Source organism: Danio rerio, chromosome 1, assembly GCF_052040795.2.
Source record: "Danio rerio strain M-AB ecotype USA chromosome 1, GRCz13ab, whole genome shotgun sequence".
NCBI classification, from domain to species: Eukaryota; Metazoa; Chordata; class Actinopteri; order Cypriniformes; family Danionidae; genus Danio; species Danio rerio.
This window is the reverse complement of record NC_141021.1, coordinates 18,959,021-18,980,004: the sequence shown is the minus strand read 5'-3', so window position 1 is coordinate 18,980,004 and position 20,984 is coordinate 18,959,021. Positions and strand designations below refer to the sequence as shown.

The 20,984-nt window shown below is 38.3% G+C and overlaps 1 protein-coding gene across 9 annotated transcripts in view; it reads right to left on the bottom strand.

Moving 5' to 3' along the window:
• Positions 1-20,984, bottom strand: part of fat1a (FAT atypical cadherin 1a) — a 147,479-nt gene that overhangs the window by 68,413 nt on the left and 58,082 nt on the right. For 6 of the 9 annotated variants that reach the window (XR_015475632.1, XR_015475633.1, XM_087235396.1 and 3 more), the window contains exons 4-7: positions 16,782-16,843; positions 4,830-5,159; positions 1,716-1,926; positions 1,324-1,392 (exon numbers count right to left, since the gene is read on the bottom strand). Coding sequence is in view for 7 of the 9 variants with exons in the window: in XM_087235396.1 (XP_087091522.1) it covers positions 1,324-1,392; positions 1,716-1,926; positions 4,830-5,159; positions 16,782-16,843 (672 nt within the window). In the remaining 2 variants the exon portion in view is untranslated. 9 annotated transcript variants of the gene reach the window in all.

Genomic DNA, 20,984 nt, shown 5'->3' with positions numbered 1-20,984 from the left:
AAAATATATTTTTGAGCCAGTTTAAAAACATAAATTAACTGGAAATGTCGTACTGTAAAAACACTGTCTTGCTCCAATCTCGCATAAAACTAATTCTAACAGTCCTTGCCGGAAATGACATCAGCATCATTTTCGATATTTATATGAAACCTTAATTAAGTAGAATTATTTATCAATTTCTTTATCAAAAATTGCTTATCTCACATCAAAATAAATAAATAAGTAAATAAATAAATAAATAAATAAGCTCTTACATTTATTTTTGAAAAGTTTAGCCTAATTATTAATTATTATTATTTGTATATTGAATTGTGTAATGTGTAGAAAATATAAATGAATAGAGATATACGTACAAATAAAATGAATAATGACTTTGAAGAGAAGTAAATTGTAGGTGCAATTTGCCGGTTGTCCAGCAGGTGCCCTCATAACTCTGTCTCCTTACGATGCACTTAAGGCTTTACGATTACTCCAGAGCACTCGTAGATCCACGAAGATTTTCAAGTGCTACTTAAGTTACGATGCTTTTGGGAAACAGACCGTAATATTAAGATCAGTCGTACGATCATTTCTACGAACTTCTTAGGCTTACGATGCTTTTGGGAAACGCAGCCCAGATTAGTAATAAAACTAATTTTAATATGGGCTACTTTTGGTGCTTCACACCTTTTTATTCGTCATTTCTTGTTTCAAAAATAGCACATTTTGGAATTGGCACAAGGAAAATCTAATACTTAATCAGTATTTTAACTTATTTTGGCATTTAACATTTAAGATTGCTGGCAAAAACCAATAATTATTAAAAAAAAAAAAAAAAAAACATACTTGCCAATAGTTAATTATTTATATATTAATGTGAATGTTGAGTACACATTCCTCACTTGATTTCAGCAATATTATGCTCCTTTAAATAATTCTTATTACACCAATGTACCAGTCATCCTGCACGTATGATCTTGCCAGCAAGCCCTGAATCATCAACTTGATTATTTGACCAAACATAAATATAACAATAATAATAATAAAACACACACACATGAAAGAAAATGAGAGCGCAGGGTCTTCAAAGTGAACAACACTAAGTGCATAGGCTGGCAATGAAAAAAGTCATTCTTTTTGTATGCACTAGGTGGACATACATAAATCAATTTGTTGTAATAGCATAAATGTAACTCTTTCATTGCCAGCTTCTGTGCCCTCAGCAAGAAAGAATCAAAACTCAGGACGTGGTGCAACCAATGTGAAACAGTCACGACACAGCACAAGTACAAAAGCACATGACAGATCCCATAAAGGCAGTATTAGGAGATCTGCGGCAGATACCTTCTGCAGTGCAGTTCAGGTCGCAAGCCATCTGAACGATGTAAAACAGCTCTTTAGCCGCTATGTCCTCTTCCAAAGCGAAGAAGAGGCAAACAAGAGGAAGAAAGCAAAACCCAAACCATTCCAGAATAAAAGGAGAAGAGGAGGAAAAGAGAGAGAGAAAAGTAAAGTTCGTCAGTGACAGATTGGTTAAAAGATAAAGGGACAGGGAGAGGATGCGAGCTACTGTAGTATTATTATTAAGAATAGTTCTACTGAGAAGATTAAGACAAAGATAAAGCTTATATCATGCAAAGACTTTTCATCTAAAAAGTTTGATTAGAAGATTTCATCAATTCAGCTTGCTAGAATGCAAGTTTGAGCACGTAAAGTCTGTCAAACAAACGGCGTACCTGTTATTTCAAACCAGACTGGTGTGTCGACAGGCTCCAGGCTGATGACCCCGAGCATGTGGGACACGGTGTCACTCTCCATGACAGAAAAGGTGTAAAAGGGCTCATCGAATACCAGAGGGACTGTGCTCGGCTCCGGCTTGGGGATCCATTCGATGTGTAGACGGCAGGTGGCCGATTTCTGGGGTCGGCCATTATCCACTGCTTTAATCTGGGGGTAAATGTTGAATAAAATGTAAAACCAGTAACACTATAGCTTAAAATAAATGAAAGGCTTTAGACATTTACATAGCAGACTTTAACCCAGCGGAGGTCTTTTATCCACTCTTCGAAAACTGTAAAGGTTGGATTAACATTCATCATAAGATCAATGATCAGATGTGCTGTTATTTGTAACTTAAGGTGGTTTCTAAAACAAAATCTGGTATTTTCATTCTCTCATATCCAGACCTTTACATTTTCGCAGCTGTCACTCTCTGTCATTTATAGGAAGGCATTGACTGAGTGATTGACAGCTGATATTATCCCATCTATTCGCATGCAGTTAAAAAGCAGTGGGCCAATCAGAAAAGCTTTAAGGCGGGGCAGGCATTGCGGGCTTTTTTTATACTGCAGCGAGTTGACTTGTCAACAGTTTTAAACTATTTCTGAGCACTGCATTTAGCTCCCAAAGTTTGAGGTCGCATGGATAAAATTTTGGGCGCATATTCAACCAAAACGGTCACAATTTCGAGCCCTGCAATTTCAAATTCAAGCAGGTGTAAGCACTTTGTGCGAAATCCAAGCACTTTTCTAACCTTGAAAACACTATATTAAAATCAAGCATTTTCCAGCACCCGTATGAACCCTGATTAAAACTATTGCTTAAAATTAATTAACCTGTTAATATCAAATAAACAAACAACAATGGTTTCATTGAGCTTATGATAAGATTTAACAAAGCATTCCATTTGTCTGTGAATAATTCTGTTTGGTATTGTTAGTGGTTTCTCACATCTTAAATTTAAATAACAAGTTAGAATTTAATCTGAATATAGGAAAATTGTATTTTTATTCCCCCAAAATCCGTTTTTCTTTTTTTTTTCTCATTTGAATGCTTCTGGAATTAAGAATAAATAAATAAATACATAAATGAATAAATAAACAAATAAATCGAATTAAACCTGCCATTTATATAGGTTTGTTGTTTCAAAGACAGTAAGGCTTTCTAATATGTTTATATAAAATCACAACAGTTTCTCTTAGAAAAAAATGCTGGTAAAGTGTCTCCACACTAAATGAGAAATTAAATATTCACGCAAGTAAATTATATACAAAGTGGACGCAGATGCATGAAAAGAGTTTTTACTACATGAAATTACTACCAGGAGGTGAAAATGATGTGGAATGCATGATTTGTTTGCTACGACATGAAGTTTGCCTCAATTGAGTGTTCTCGATTAAAAAATTTTCCTCGGAGGGGTGACTTATCAAGAGTGAGCTATGTGGTGCTGTGCATTTGGTGTGAACCCACCATCAGATTAGCTCTGGAATAAAAGTAAATGTGTTCAAGTCCTCAAATAATAAGATAGCAGAGGCTGGCAACACCAACGTGCAACATTCCAACATTCATTTTCTTTTCGGCTTAGTCCCTTTATTTATCTGGGGTCGCCACAGCGAAATGAACTGACTGCCCAGCATATGTTTTACACAGCGGATGCCCTTCCAGCTGCAACCCATCCCTGGCAAACAACCATACACTCTCATTCACACACATACACTACGGAATATTTTTGAGCCTACCCAATTTACCTGTACCACATGTCTTTGGACTTGTGGGGGAAACTGGATCGCCCAGAGGAAACCCATTTGAATGCTGGGAGAACATGCAAACTCAAACAGAAATGCCAACTGACCCAGCCGAGGTTCGAACCAGTGACCATCTTGCTGTGAGGCAACAGCACTACCTACTGTGCCACCGCATTGCCCACCATGCAACATTCATTCATTCGTTTTCTTGTCGGCTTAGTCCCTTTATTTATCCATGGTCACCACAGCGGGATGAACCGCCAACTTATCCAGCACGTTTTTACGCAGCGGATGTTCTTCCAGCTGCAACCCATCTCTGGGAAACCACCATGCAACATTTATATTCAAATATTAACATTTGGCTAAATATTCTGTCCATATTACGATTTAATTAGGTGGAATTATTAGTCCAAAACTTGAAAAATCTGTGACATTTCACATTATACAGCTTACTTTGATGATATTGTTGGATTTTAAGAATAAACCCCAGTTCTGCATTACAGAATGAATAGAGCTCTATAAACACTATTAATAAGTGCTAGAGAAAGACTGGCAGCAGAACACCTGTCTGTGTGGCGTTTGGAAAGCGACAGATGTTAGATAATGAAAGAATGGGAGGTCTGGCAAAAAAAAAATGTCACCAGGCACATGGGCGGCAGGAAGTTCACTTTCCAGTCATAAAACATCAATCAGACGGCCATTCAAGAAAAATGTAGTGCGTGTCAAATCTGAGATCTCAGGTTTCTACATTCCAAGACACCTTAAATGCTGTAACCTAAGCTAGTAAGCAAAAATATATGGAATAAAACGATCCACTAAGATCAACTTTCTGATCTTTCCAAGAATCAAGCACAATCACAAATGACTATGTACAGTTGAAGTCAGAATTATTAACCCTTTAAATTATTAGCCTTCCTGTTTATATTTTCCCCCAATTTCTCTTTAACTGAGAGAAGATCTCAACACATTTCTAAACATAATAGTTTTAATAACTCATCTCAAATAACTGATTTCTTGCATCTTTGCCATAATGACAGTAAATAACATTTTATACAATGGTTTGTTCTGTAGACTGTAGAAAAAAATAACTCTAAAAAAATATTGGTGTCTAATAATTTTGACCTTAAAATGTTTTTAAAAATTATAAACTGTTTTTATTCTAGTCGAAATCAAACAAATAAGAGTTTCTCCAGAAGAAAAAAATATTATCAGACATACTGTGAAAATTTCCTTGCTCTGTTAATCATCATTTGGGAAATTCAAAGGGGGACTATTAATTCTGACTTCAACGGTATATGTGGTACAAACAAATGTGTGTGTACTTACCGTTAGGATGTCATAATCTACAGCAGAGGAAAGCTTCTTGGAGTAAACCATGCCAGTTTTGGGCTCGATGAAGAACTTTCCCTGTTCGTCTCCTTCCTCGATGCTGTAGGAGATCTCAGCATTAGGTCCTTCGTCTTTATCTGAGGCGATGACACGATACACGGGATCTCTTTTAAGAGCACGCTCTTTCTCTGGCTTCTCCCTTACAGGAAGTTTGATTTTGTAGACCTTCTCCATAAACTGTGGACTGTTGTCGTTCTCGTCCAAGACTTTCACAATGACTCGGACTGTGGTGGACTTCGCAGGAACGCCTTGATCAGAAACTGTGATCTGTAAGATTGAAGAATGCAATACTATAAGTGTAACTTCTAGTGTTGTCATGTTTATCAGTTTCAGGTTAAACAATGGTAAATTTATTGATGTTAGCATTACAATTTCAATTTTTTATTATCATGAAAACCTTTGAAAACATATATGTTATATCTAAAAATTATGACTGTTGATTAATTTCCAATTTTAAATATTCAAAGTAAAATCCAATAGCACTTGTGTGTGACGCCAACCTGATTTCACCAAGTAGGACATGTTCCTGCATTTACTATGTTGATCCGGGAACAACATTACAATAACAATGAGAATTAAGGGATACGTTTACAGTTTATGTTAAGTTTAGGCTTACAGTTTAAGCACTTCTATATGATTGTTATCTAACTATTATTTGCCTCTGATTTTGGGAATAATTAACAGTTATTGTTGGGTTTAGGGGTAGGGAATAGGTATGAATTACACTTTTAAACAAAAATATGTTCCAGCATCAACAGATGTTAATCCAGGATGGCATTATACTTGGCAAAATCATTATGCGCAACATTGCAATTGGCTAAAGGCTGTTATGTAAATGCATGTTTAGGCCGTTTATAAAACTATATTTTTATATTAACAGTTGAATAATGTAATATTCCTTTTATGTAAAGTGTGTGCTGCATACTACTGAAATAATCGTAAATCAATTCACAATATCCTACTAGAAAAATAGTAATTACTTATTTTCATCAAAAGGCACAACTGGTTTTGGCTTTTATAAAACAGCTTTATGCAATTTTGTGACAAATAATATAAACAAGCATATCCAACAATCAAACAATACACTAAATAAGAAAATCAAATGAAGTGAACCCTATAAAAATATAAAATAAAAAAACTTTAAATAATACAAATATAAGCAAACAAATCCATAAAACACAATCCATGTTTATGTTGTTCATCACAATATATATTTACTTTTAATTTTGTTTTATGCAATTGCACTTGGGCACATTTGCAGAACAAAGAATGACAAAATGTAAAACCAGTACAACTCTAACAAGAGCAGAGCATCAGAATTAACTTTAAGACATGTACTTCGAGGTATTGTCCTGTTTTAGAAATAAATCCTCTACAGTCATCTTTCCATCAACCAAGTTTCTGTGTCAGCTCAATGATTGATTGGCGACGTCACCAACCGGAACAAGAGGTGGCAGCAACTCACCAAAAAGTTTGTTTACAACCATCATAAAACATGAAGAAGAAGAAGAATTTGCCATTCTCGCTATCATATGGATTTACTTTCATCGGTCAGACACCAGCTTCACAGCTCCGTGAATGGCAGTGGTGTCACTTAATGATCAGCGATTGGTAAGTGTAGCTTGTGTGGATGCTACTGTACTACTTGCTTAAAATAGTAGCATTGCTATTAAAAAGCTATTTAATTTTGAAAGTAGTGACGCTACCGCCACGCTACTGAGAAATGTAGTTAAACTAGTAGCGCCACTACTTGCACTGCTGCCCAACACTACCTAAAATAAAAACATATTGTAATTCTAAGTGTAGGTTTGCAAGACGGATGGATAAACAATCATATATACAGTTGAGATGATATGGGTATAATTTTAAACCCATTTAGGTGACTAGCTGTTCTGGCAACTCAATGAGTAGCTGTTTGTAAAAAAGTATGCACTTTTGCACATTCCTTCTTCAAAGTTTGATTTGTTTGGAAAGTAAGCTTCAGGGGACTGCTAGAAAACCCTGTAATCGAGGGGGCGGAAAGATTCATTCACTCAGATCTAGTTTTCTTCCTCCCTTTCATGTCAAATAACCCCAAAACCCGAGAGAGTCGGTGTCATAATGAACATTTTCAATTAGAGTGACAAAACGAGCGCTACTAAGAGCTGCACAGGACAATAATAGAACACGCTCAAGAATATCTGACACGAGTGATTGAAAACCTTCATTATACCGAGTGCTTCAATCAATCGCCGTTCAGAGGTAAAGAAAAATCTCCTGTTCGGAACACCTGGGCAAGTGTTCCTATCTAAGTCAATTGGCTGACAAAATTGAAGTAATTCCCCGTGCGCTTAGCTGTCAAGCAATCTTTTCAGAAGCGCGCAGAAAGGTGGAGAAGGGTTTCCGGGGGTGAGAACAGACTGTTATGCATTTCCCTGTGTGACAGTGGAACGACGGTTTCAAGATAATTTCTCTTTTATGACAACTGATGAAAAATAGCATTATGAATGTGATATTCAGGCAGGATATGGGCTTTTGAGTGTGCTTTTCATTTCTCGTCTAATTCAATTGTGTTTTTTGAAGACCTAGTAGTACTGCAGGTATTAGTAGATCGGTTTAGTTCAATTGTTTTGCAAGCACACTACTGTGACAAAATAAAAGAAGATCTGACAGCGAAGCACTTTTCTCGACAATATGAGCTATAATAGGTACAGGAGCTGTTCCAAACGAGCAGAGACGGCTGCATTAAGCAGACGCTGGTGGTTTGTTGAGCATATACTCATGCTCAGAATGCTGTGTCCAATCTCAGCTGGTATCCGTTAACCAGCTCATTAATTTCCTCTGGATATCTTCAGTTAATCTCGGAAAATGCCCATTTGTGGCCGCTTAATGGCACACTGGCGCATAAGCTGATGAATGCAAACACACAAAGAGATGCAGACATACACACTATTTCCTGCTAATGAACTCAGCAGACTTTGAGAGCAAAATACAACAAACTATCGCAGTCTACATAGAAGCAGATGAATAACAGGACGGCGTAGACATTTAGTAGCATCTGTTCAGCGCTCCATAAAAGCGCTCCAGCTTCTGGTGTGAACAGCGAGTGGACCTTTAATGTGTATTTGTTTTCAAAGCTGTCCATGTGTTTTGGCCAAACAGATTTAATTGAACAGCAAGACAAGGGACTCCGTCAGCTCCAACAGTCTACTCTCCTGAGCCGAGCACGTTTGAATGCCTGCAATGCAGCGCTTTTAAAAAGCCTTTCCAGTAACTGGAAAGAATTCAGACAGTTGAAATTAAATTTCCAGTTGACAATAAATTTTACCATGTCTGCTCAGAACATCAATTATACAACTAGATTTCAACATTTTCTGAAGTAAAACGGTCCACAGGGTAAATAAAACATCAAGTTTGAACGTTTGAGGTTAACGAATACCTCTTTTTAACAAATCCCTTAATATTTTACAAATCCCCCACGTCAGTGTTTCATTCAATTATTCGCTTTCTTTTCAGCATAGTCCCTTTATAAATTTGGGGTCGCCACAGCGGAATGAACCGCCAACTTATCCAGTATGTTTTATGCAGCAGATGCCTTTACAGCTGCAATCCATGACTGTGAAACACCAATGCACTCCCATTCACACACATACACTACAATTTTAGCCTACTCAATCCACCTATACCACATGTCTTTGGGGAAAACCGGAAACCAATGCAAACACGGGGAGAATATGCAAACTCCACACAGAAATGCCAACTGACCCAGCCAAGGCTCAAATCAGCAACCTTCTTGCTGTGAGGCGATCGTGCTACCCACTGCACTACCATTATGCCCGTCAGTCATTCATTCATTCTTTTTGGTTTAGTCCCTTTATTAATCCGAGGTTGCCACAGCAGAATGGACTGCCAACTTATCCAGCATATGTTTTATGCAGCGGATGTTATTCTAGCTGCAACCCATGGCTTGGAAACACCCATGCACTCCCATTCACACAAATACACTTTGGACAATTTTAGCCTACCCAATACACCTATACCACATGTTTTTGGACTGTGAGGGTAACTGGAACACCCGGAGGAAACCCACACAAAGACTAGGAGAACATGCAAACTCCACGCAGCAATGCCAACTGACCTTGCCGAGGCTCAAACCAGCGACCTTATTGCTATAAGGCAGGGGAGGACTGGGACAAAAATTCAGCCCTGGCACTGTAGTCACACCAGCCCACATTTCCACACCGACACAGCCCCACCCACGGACACGCACATTCACTATTTATTTTGGTTTAAAGATGGTGAAATAATATGACATTCTTGCCAGATTTTGATTATGTCCAGTTAACCTCGGATTGCGTCGGCGCATCTTGAAACCAGACGGCAGTTGCCGATTGGGCCAAATTTTAACATTTATTATTATTATTATTTTTATTATCATCAGCATAATATCACATCTAGCAAGAGATAAAAGCTGTCTGCACTTAAGTACAAAACATATATAAAAAAAATAAAAAAAACTGACCGGCCCACATTTAAAAATTGGTCCGACCCTTCTGGCATTTGCCAGAATTGCCAGATGGCCAGTCCACCCATGCTATAAGGTAATGCTGCTACCCACTGTGCCACAGTGACGCCCTTTATAGTTTCATGTAAGCTATAAAGCAAAAAAATGAATGTGAAAAATGAATAAGTGACTATTTGCAGTGTGCACAAGTCTCGCACATCCCTACTCACAAGAACTGACTTTAAATAAAATGAGAAATAAGAAATACCTGAGGTAAAGCGACTGAAAAGTGAGTTGAATGGACCACCACTAATAGGTGAAAGCACCCTGAACATTATAAAATGCGCTTTGAGCCCTCGAGCCAGTAACGCATTTCACATGCCTGGAAAACAGGCAAAGCAACGCCCAGCATCCTCAGACGCCCAGAGAGCATTCCCAGAAATAAATTTCATTTCTTTGCAAATCAACTTAAGTGAATCGTGGGCATATTTTCCTGTTTGGCTATAGAAGTTCAAAGAGCAATGGGGCAGACTCTCCGACATGCGGTGCATGCCTCAACATGTTCCAGAGCAGCTCTCTCTCTGTTCTTTATTTTCTTGAATTTCCCTCCCCTCCCCCTCCAGGAGCATTTGCACCTTACACCTTGTTTCCCAGCTCTTAAGTGTGTGTGAAAGTTTGCAGGGCTCTCTCCCATATATCTCACACACAGTGAGAGAGAAATGCCCTCACCCTGGCCCCGTAATACTGCCTCTCCCTCCCCCTCAGGCATCTGCTGCCTCTAACTAACCTCCATGAGCCCCAAGCACCAGCTCATTCCCCTGTCCCCTACGGTGTTATGCCCAGCAGGACTGCACTGCCCCTGGGAGAGAGACAGCCAGACTCATGGGCGGGAGGCTGGGGGAGACAAGACCCCTGGAGGGACGATGTCAATAAAGAGCTTCCTGTTGCTGGACCCCTGACTAAACACTGGCCAAAAACCCAAATTGCCAGGGTTGTCATGACTACTGCTGTGGGCCACCGGAGAAGTGCGAGAAAAAAAAGAAAAAAAAAAGTAGAAACAAGATCTAGAAGAATGTGTGTGAACAGGGACTGGACTGATGGTCATTTGTTTATTAGTCTTTTCCTTCGCTGGTCTAAAGCGGTGTGGTAATCAAATTAAGCGTGAGATCCTAACAGTGCCAGAAGATGTTTTGAAAGAGAAGGGAGTTGTTTTAAAATAGAGATCACATTAAAGCCATGGTATGTCATTTTGCCGCTAGAGTGCACATATTCATAACAAATATAGGCAGTATGTTGATGCTAAGATTGAGTGTGGAATCATGGGAGTTGCTGTGTTCATTACATCCTACAGGACACCTGCAAAACTCATGTTCATGAATGAGCTAAAGCAGTGGTCCCCATCCTTTTTACCACCTCGGACCGGTGAATGATTGACAATTTTACCACGGACTAAGAGGCGGTGGTTCGTAGGTTGCTAGGTGACCATCAAATGTTTTCTCAGAGAATGACGAGCTGACAAAACATTGCTGTCACTCTGATATAAGTCTTATTTATGATAAAAATTACAAAGCACTGCAGTGTTTGGGTACTCTGTGTTTGTCTGAGATAATTAGTCTACTGAAATGTGTAAATTCCATACAAGCTGAAGCTTATTGGTCAGTTCTTTTCATGTGACTCGCGAAGGCTCCCAGTATTCATTTAACTATGTGCGTTTGGAAGGCGTGAGCGTGTCACGATGTTTGTCACACCAACATTGGCAATAATGAACTTAGTGAACTCTAGAAAAGACACCATATGCAAACGGCCTATAAAAGGCCACCGCATTTGCGATCTCCAGCAGTTGATCTTCTTGCACAGACATGGTGGTTTTATCTGATTTGTTGACAAATGGGATGCATGGGATGCGATTCCTTGGCAGTTCACGGGTACTTCACTGGACCTTTTCCTCTAAGCCAGTGGTCACCAAACTTCTTCCTGGAGGGCCGTTGTCCTGCACATTTTAGCTCCAACCCTAATTAAACACACCTGAACAAGCTAATCAAGGTCTTACTAGGTATACTTGAAACATCCAGGCAGGCGTGTTGAGGCAAGTTGGAGTTAAACCCTGCAGGGACACCGGCCCTCCAGGACTGAGATTGGTGACCCCTGCTCTAAGCAAACATTTCGAAGACATCTGTTTCTTAATTATTTAGCTACTTGTGGGTTAAATTTGGGCGCTCAAGTTACCGATATGTAAGAGAGAGAATACGGTAGATTAAAAAAAAAGATTGTTCAGACTTGGATAATAAATAAATCGGAAACAATTAATGATTTCTTGTGCGGCCCGGTACCAATTGATCCACGGACCAGTAGCAATCCGCAGCCCAGTGATTGAGGACCACTGATCTAAAGTATTTAAAACTTATTATTATAGTAGTATTAAGCAAGTGCTGATAATAGACAAGTTAGACCCCACATTAAAGCAGCAGAGCTTTTATTATGCCATGGTTGACCACATCTGGTTCTTCTGGTCGTGATCACATAATAAATACATTTAAGGGTTCTGTTATAATACTGCTCTTTTGAGACTCTGTTGAGACACACATCATATTAAAGCATCTTTAGTGTTTCCCTGTTTTCTACAAAACCAAACTGGAAATGAAGGCATGACAGGTCTGTGTCACTAGTTAAAATTATTATTCTGGATTTGAACATAGTTCTGAAGATTTTGGATAATGTATGTACACAAGTCAGCAAAATATATAACACTGTTCTAGTTTGTTTTTGGATTTCTTAATTTTAAAAAATTATATATTGTACCTTTCAACTCTGACTCCATGGACAATATATGCAGTCTGCCAGCCTATTGTTATTTTTTAATATTGTATTTTACTTTTACTTAAAGTGGCATCACTGAAAAAGTGCAGGTTTTGTTAAAAAATGCTGGAAACTGATGTTTTTTTTACTTCAATTGAACTGTAAACAAGCTTAGGTGGACTTAAGAGGAGGACTAAACTATTCACTGACACCACAACTTTTTGAAGCATGTCTTATGCTGAAGCCAAAAGTGTGCTTGACTTGTCTCTTCGCTGTGCATCAAATTTTCAGATGTCTTCAAAAGGTTTGCTTCTCCTTTACTGCTTATATGTCTACGTACTAGATAAACCCATTGAGACTTCAAATGTGATTTCAAGTCAGGTCTTGCCACCAATTTATGCAGTTCCACAACTCCATTATAAAGTGCAATTAAAAGGGTAAAAGACAATGTCAGGTGAAAAAGCATTCCTTATGGTTAAGATGTGCCATCCAAGTCCAATGAAACTACACGCACCACCAAACTCCAATCTTGATGGTTAAAACAACAAAAAAAAGCTTAGTTAATTAAAAACCAGAGGAACAGCTTTAACCTTGAGGGGATCTTGGCACTACTAATATTTAGCTGAATTATTGGCATTAGCTAATTACAAGCCTACTGTCTAACAGTCAGCGGGCTTTGCTTTGAAGTCAAGTGAAGCTCTTCACGTCACGGATGCGTGGAGAGAAGAAGGGAGGACAGGCACTGGATGAGCGCAGGCTGCAGGGTGTACCATCCTCCCTGATTTGATTTCCTGTCCGCATCCCTCCTGTCATTTACAAATGCAATTAGAGTCGAAGAAATAGGCATGGAAGAGCCGGGAATGGCTGCTGCAAATTTGCCAAATTAAACGGCATGCCACAGGCCACGAATTGCACAATTTATAATGATAATTAAAGGAGCATCAATCTGTGAAGTCTTCTGTGCACAACTTGAAGTATCAGCAAACTGCGGTTAGTTTTTGGGGAAAAAAGGGAGCGGGCGGGTAAGTGTTATTGTGAAAGAGATGGAAAGAGAGAGGGAGAGAGATGCTTGCAGCTCAATTAAAATCCACAAGTATAAACTTTGGCTGGGCAGGGTGACGCTTCCTGTTCTGGCCTGCCTAATCCCGAGACGGTACACTGAGAGAGAACAAAGGCAAACCCCACATGCATACACACACACCTACCCTCCACACACACCGGATATCTAAATCCCCTCAGAAACATGTTGGAAGGAAAGGAGGGGGAAGAATTCAGGCTGCTCGCGTGTACAGTTTAGGTTTGTGCCTTGGGTCTAAACAAGTTTTAAACTTATCTGTTTATACATTTTCCACAAAATCCAGTTTAATGTACAAAACCATAAAACTTTTTTTAAAGAAAAAACTGCTAAAAGAAACTAAATAATAATCCATCTACAGAACTTTTCAAAGTTTATTTTTTATTCAAGAAACTAGTCATTTTGATTTAGTTTTGAATGTGACAGTAAAGACATTTGTGCTGTACGATTAACAGAAGGTAATTTTCATGACCATTTTGTCAGTGAAGCCGGTTGTATTATCAGTAGTAAATCTCCAGCACCTGCTTTCAGATGTAGCAGTGTTTACTACACAAAGCCATAGTTCAGTCATAAGCTAAAAAATATATATAATCACAGACAATTTAACTGGATCGACTCTGAAATCGAAGATAATAATTCTGCAATTTCACAGTTGTTTGTGTCACTTCCTAGTGAACTATTACTCTTTGTTGCTGCTACATCTGAAAGCACATGAAAGTACCACATTAAGGCCCAATCCCAATTTTTTTCCCCTTTCCCCTTCCCTTTGGCCCTTGAAACAGTGTGAAGGGGAGGGGCTTCAAATTTTACTCCTAAGAAAAAAGACAGCACTACAACACTTGAACACATCATCATACGTCATCACAATCTCTTACTTCATATGACATTGACAATGGCGACTGCTGTAGTTAATCCAGTTGCATTATTTTTTAGCCATTTATCTACAGGAAATCCCTGAAGACAACGATATCATGTAATCATAACCATATAATGCGGCAATAAGCTTATAACTGTACTGTGCAGTTACATCATAGCCACATTCATCTCAACACACAAAAACAACAAGCATTATACCAGACACTGAAAAAAGATCATTTCAAGCCACACTTGAGTGTCATCAAGAGTCAGATGTGAAAGTATGTTTTGAAAAAAACTAATAAATAAAAAACAAAAAATACTAATTTGTGGATCTCCTTACTTCCGGGTGCAGCTAAGCAGCCGTTGTGGTTGGTGTATTCTGGGAAATTTTCTTACCACTTGGTTTCGGGTTTGGTCCAAGAAAATTTTAATTTCAAGAGCTATCTAGCCCTTCCCTGTAGCCATACACCTTTAAACTAAAGAGAATTCAGAAAAATTGGTAAAGGAAGGGCTAAGGGGTAGAATTGGGATCGGGCCTTAAAGGGTCACGAAACACCAAAACACATTTTTTGAGCTGTTGACAGTCATATATGTGTCCCACACTGCTAAAAACACTATTAGGACACCTATATTTCACTAAAAAGTGTAAATTGGTTGTTTTTGCGTTATTTCAAGCAAATTTGTACTTCCTGTTTGAAACGAATTTTTGAAGCTGCGTCACGGTCATGACATAATAGCGTGTATTCCAGCGTGCAGACTGGGCGTCTGTGCCTGAGTGAGTCTTATTACGTCTTACAGTGTGATGCATTAATGCATGAGTAAGGCTTGGGTCAAACCAATCAGCGCGCTCTATTGTGCTACTTCATTAATATTCATTATTGTCACCGTGTTTACACCACAAAGACGCCACGTTGTGTTGGCAAAACAAGCGTGAAGTGTTGCTTTTATAGTTTGCTGCTGTTAAGTTTCGTTTTCATTTTCTCTCTGTGAGAGCTTATCTGGATCACGTGTGGATTTACAATGTAAGCGACGCTCGACAACAATAACTTACGTGTCTAAGGAGGAACATTGTTTACCTGAGAGCTGTTCTCATCTGCAAACGCTGAAATCTGGATTTGCTTGTAGTATTCTCTTCATAAAGACGCGGCTCTAGTTGCTGGTGATTGTACTGTCTCTACAGATTTGGTAAGTGAGCGACCAGTGCTCTTTGTTTATTCAGTTTGTTCGTATCGAATTAAGTTAACTATTGCACTGAATGCATAAATGTTAGCACCGCATTTTGTGACTGGAATAACACACGCGGCTTTCTGACGCTACCTGCCGTGTGCATGTAAGTTTCCGGGAAATGCAGAGTTTTTTTTCTCTCATTTGCCGTGCGGTATCAAACATTGCATGAAAAATACACGCTTGCAGCAGTTCCTCGAATCAAATATCTCGTTTGTCGCGAGAGACATGAATGAATTCCCTGAATGAAAGAGCCAAACTGCAGTTAAAGTCCAACATTTAATAATTTTGCAAATAATTCGACTACAGATGTCCCTGTAGGTTAAACACCATCCCTTTCTCCTGTCTGTGTGGGTGTGTATTTTGACTCTGAAACTCGCGCGTGCACAAATAGACACTCCCACACCATCCCACTTTAGTTCCTCCGACACTACCCCCTAAACAGAGCTGGACACGCCCACTTTTCTGACTTTTTCCAAAGTAGAGGTGTGAAAACACCCTGCTGAAACGAGGGGGTTTCATGGCCCTTTAATGACATGTCTTTTCTTTTAACACCTTCAGATTGAGTGTATGAAATAACTCATTCTATGAGATGAGTGGGGGTCACCAGGACACCAGGTTTCTAGGACAGATTCTGGAGTAATAGTTAAGTTAACTTGTTAACTTAATAGTTAAGTTAATAATATTCAGTTTTGCCATCATAGAAGTAAGGTCAGATGAGAAATGGTCGTGCCCAACTGAGCCTGGTTTCTCCCAAGGTTTTTTCCATCACTTTTGTCAATTGGTGAAGTTTGCAATAGTATCTGGATGCAGCCTTTATGATGCAAGCTGAATTTGCATCACTCAGCGATGCCATGTCAGACACAATGCACTCAATGGAGTGAGTGACATCACTGGGACGGGTAGGGTTAGGGGTGGGGTTAGGTGAGCCCACTAAAAAGCATTGAATGCAGCTCAGATTGCAGTGCATCCAGACCCCTCTCTAAGTTTGTTCCACATCACTGGCTTTCTTGGATTCAGACTTGTGAAGCTGTGCATCGATAAATTTGCTCTTCAGTGTTTAAACTTCCAGCAGTGAAACTTAAACCACACTACACTGAACTTCAACTCTGAAAACTGGACTGACACAGTTTTAACTGCCTAGAACTTCTATATTAAGCTGCTTTATACAATTTACATCGTAAAAGTGCTCTAGAACCAAAGATAAATTTAATTAAATTAAACATGAATATTATTTGAGACTTCAACTGCTAATGCATTTCTATGTATGCTTTTTATATATATCCCTGTAATAACAAATACAACATCTCATACTCGGCACAGAATAACTTAACTTTAACCCAGTATATTCGTTTAGAAGAATACCTACAGGTGGAGCTTTTAAATATACATTTCTAGAGTGAGTGACTGCTGTAAAACAAGAGTACTGTAAGGGGAATCCAGGTGTTTTTACCTCCAGAATGTGCTCATCCTGTTGTTCTCTGTCCAGCTTCCGAGACGTAGTGGTGACCAGACCTGCAAACACATGAGCACATTTTAACAACCTTGTAAAACCGTCCATATAAAACCAAATTAATTTAGTGCAAGCTGTTAATTAAAATAAAACTTATCAGTGAGAATGCACAGACATTCTGAAAGGGAGGTTTTTGTCAGATTTATTTAACGTCTGGTTGCAATATGGTAGAATAACCCCCATACACACACACACATACGTTAAATACCAGAGATTCAGCTGCACAGAACTGCAGAAAAGGGGAATTGTCAGGACTGTTTTAAAGCTGAACAAACAGGCTCGCATTAAACACACACTCACACACTACCTTCCACCAAACACACAACACTCATTATAAAGAGCTTCAAGCTCTGAAAGGATGAGTGAAATGTCAATGCAACCATCACTGGGTTTACTCTACGTGTGAATCTTTTAGTAGTTGTGTGTTTTTTTCTGCGGTGGGTTTTTGAAGATTTCTCTCAAGGGCTTTTCTTTATATTACAGCAAAACACCATTTGAGCTGAACGGAAATCCAGTTGGAAGTGAATTCAAGTGCCGAACCCAGAGAGGAGTGTATAAACAGGCAGACAGAGATCGAACAACAATGCAAATGAGCAAGCGCTTCTGTAAAGAGCGTTTCGATTGCAGATAATAAGCAGACTTGTGTTTCTCCGTCAGGATAATTGTACATTAGATGGGGCAGAGAGCACGCCGGACGTTGCCAGGCCCGGCCACACGAGAGACGCCTGCCGACCGCACCACGTCTGATTAGTGCAGAAAAAGGATTTCCGAAACCAGAAGGCATCAATAGCGCACATGCAGGCAGCAGAAAATAGCCTGGCCGCAACACGCCTCCTGCTCCTGCTCAAAACTGTGTTAGGCTGCTAACCGTCTCCTTCTCCTTTTCTCTCGCAGTCGTACACGGAAAATGAAAATAAACTGAATGTGGGCAGTCATGAAAATCTCTGCACGGTAAAACGGTATATTAAAGGCAACGCTATGTTTATAGACCAAGAACCTAACTGGAATGAAAAAGGACATTAAATAGGAAGGAATTTATTGTACATCCAATATATTTTTACACTCTTAGGCATTTTAAAAGTAATAGCATTTTCGAGCTAATCTAAGGCTGTGTTTTTTGTGTCAATATGATCACAAACAGATGATGCAAAAACAGGTGTGAACAGGTCTAAAACAGTTTAAAGGAACACTCCAGCTTTTTTTTTTTTTTTTTTTGAAAAAGGCTCATTGTACAACTTAAACAGTTGACTTGAACCATTTTAAATCCATTCTCAGCAGATTTCTTTTAGCTTAGCTTAGCATAATGAATTGATTAAAATTGAACATTAGAATTTCATTAAAAAAAAAGAGTGTTAAAATTGATTGTTCCTTTGAACTTTTCCAATTTTGACCACTTCACTTGTGTGTAGATGTGGTTGAATGTGTTCAAACTGTTACAAACTGTTACTCTCTGCTTACTGACCTCATTTGTAAACATTACAGAACAATTTATTAAAAAGTGCTGACTAGATGGGATTTGAACTTTCTGTCGACAATCCTATGTTTGGTAAAAAATAACAATAAGGGAATGTTCTCTTCAAAGACCTAATAATAAAAGGACACAGTGTTCAGCATAGTTTTATTAGCATAGTTTCTTGTTTAAAAGCAATTTTTTCAGTGTTAATAAAATCTATAAAGACAGTTAGTCATTTTACTTTATACAAAACAAGTGTAGTATAATTTTCATCAGTCCTTATGTCGCATAATCCCTTGAATAAAATGTCTGTTTTTATCCATAATGACACTCATTCTGATTACTTTTAATGTTCTAAAATATTCATTAAAGTTAATGTAAAGTTATTTGTAAACAATATATTATAAAATTTTAATTTAGCCAAAGTTTACATGTCCAAACTATAAATGCTGCCTCTGAAACTCATCAAACAAAGGAAATTTTTTTCTTTCATTAATCAGTTTATAAAGTATATTTAATTGATTTTACCAATTTAACAATTATGCAGCATTATTAACTGTAAAAATATGAAAATTATGCAAATATGACTTTTTTCTAATAAAGACTATGTCATGAATCTACATATTCAATTGAAGTCAGAATTATTAGCCCCCCAGAATTTTTGGCCCCCTTGTTTATTTTTTGACCAAATTCTGTTTAACAAAGAGAATATTTTTTCAACACATTTCTAAACATAATAGTTTTAATGACTCATTTCTAATAACTTATCTTTGCCATAATGATAGTAAATAATATTTGACTAGATATTTTTCAAGACACTTCTATATAGCTTAAAGTTAAAGGCTTAGCTAGGTGAATAAGTTAACTAGGCAGGTTAGGGTTATTTAGCAAGTTATTGTATAAGACTATGTAAAAAAGAAATAGCTTAAAGGGGCTAATCATTTTGACCCTAAAGTGTTTTTTTATATTAAAACTGCTTTTATTCTAGCTGAAATAAAACAAAAAGACTTTCACCAGAGGAAAAAATATTATCATTATTAATAATAAATGTCCATGCTCTGTTAAACATCATTTGGGAAATATTTAAAAGAGAAAAAAATCTAAGGGGGGCTAATAATTCTGACTTCAACTGAATATGCTCCATATGGATGCACATTAAACTAAACCACATTTTTCAGCTGAAATGAACAACTTTGCACCAGATATCATTCCACATGAGCATATATGCGCACTGCTGCTGGATGGACCTTAAGAACACGCTGCTAAAAAGACGCCCATGTTTGTACCCACAGTCCATTTCTTCCCCAGCCAAAAAAGCAGTGGTCTCCTGCATGGCAAACTAAGCATAGCCAAAGAAAATTACAGTTCAGCCATTTTTGGAAAAAGAAAAACAAGAACATTCAAGCTGAAAGATGCAAGAGTTAACGTGTAGAGAAAGCGAGCAAGAAAATACAAAAGAATCAAACAAAACAACTTGACAAATGACTGAATGACCACACAAACAAATTAAACGAACAAACACACAAACTTTTGTGTACTTCAATTCAATTCAACTGAGAACACAAACAAATGTAACAAACGAACTAACAAACAAATAAATAATTAATAAATAAATATTAAACAAACTAATTATCACCAGTGATCTAGCAGCTGCAGATCACTGGAGAACTGCAAATCTGTCAGGGAACTGGACTTCCATTTCCATTAAGCACCTCACACACACAACACACCAGTTCCAGTTCTTTTCCTGATTGCACACACACAGCTGGAAACAAACCATAGACTGATTACATGGACTATATATTCACCTCTCTCTCACACACACACTCACACACACATTGCTGAGTCCTGTTTTAAGTTTACCTGTAACATTGTGAAATGTTTTCTTTGTCTAGTCTTACTTTGCCTTTAGATTCTTTTCTTGTTTCAATTTCTATCCTGTTCGCAGCCTGCACCGACCTCTGAAAATGAACACTGAATAAATATGTATTGTTTTGGTCATAAAAAATATTATTAAAATACATCAAGCCATAATTTCAAAGTATTTGTACAAGTCAGGATTTGAACTCGGGCCATTTGCCATTTACTTTGTGCACACGCATGAGCCACTAGCCTACATGAGATTTTTTCTACCCTGTCAGTTAAGCGTAAATTTCTCAGGTGTCGAAACACTTCTCAAATGACCAATGCTTTGAATCGCTTTAGTCACGTGACCTGGGTGTTTCGGATCACGCTTTAGTGCAGTGTTTCGAAACACTTGCTCTTCGGGATCTCGTCACTGTGTTAAAACATCAGTTTCATGTCAGCCATCTCTAGCCTTTAAAGCAGGGGTGGGTAAACTCTGTCCTGGAGGGCCGGTGTCCTGCACAGTTTAGTTCCAACTCTGATCACACACACCTGCTTATAGATTTCTAGTGATCTTGAAGACACTGATTAGCATGTTCAGGTGTGTTTGATTAGTGTTGCAGCTAAACTATGCAGGACACCGGCCCTCAGGGACCGAGTTTGCCCACCCCTGCTTTAAAGCCTTGCCTTGTTACTTTGTTTATCCTGTTTTCCACCTGCACCGACCTCTGTCTTAGACCACAACTATGCTATTGGATTACTCCTATGATGCCATTTGCTCCTGTTTGACCATTGGCTGTCTAAGCTGTTAATAAACTGTGTTTGGTCCCTGAAACAATTTTAAC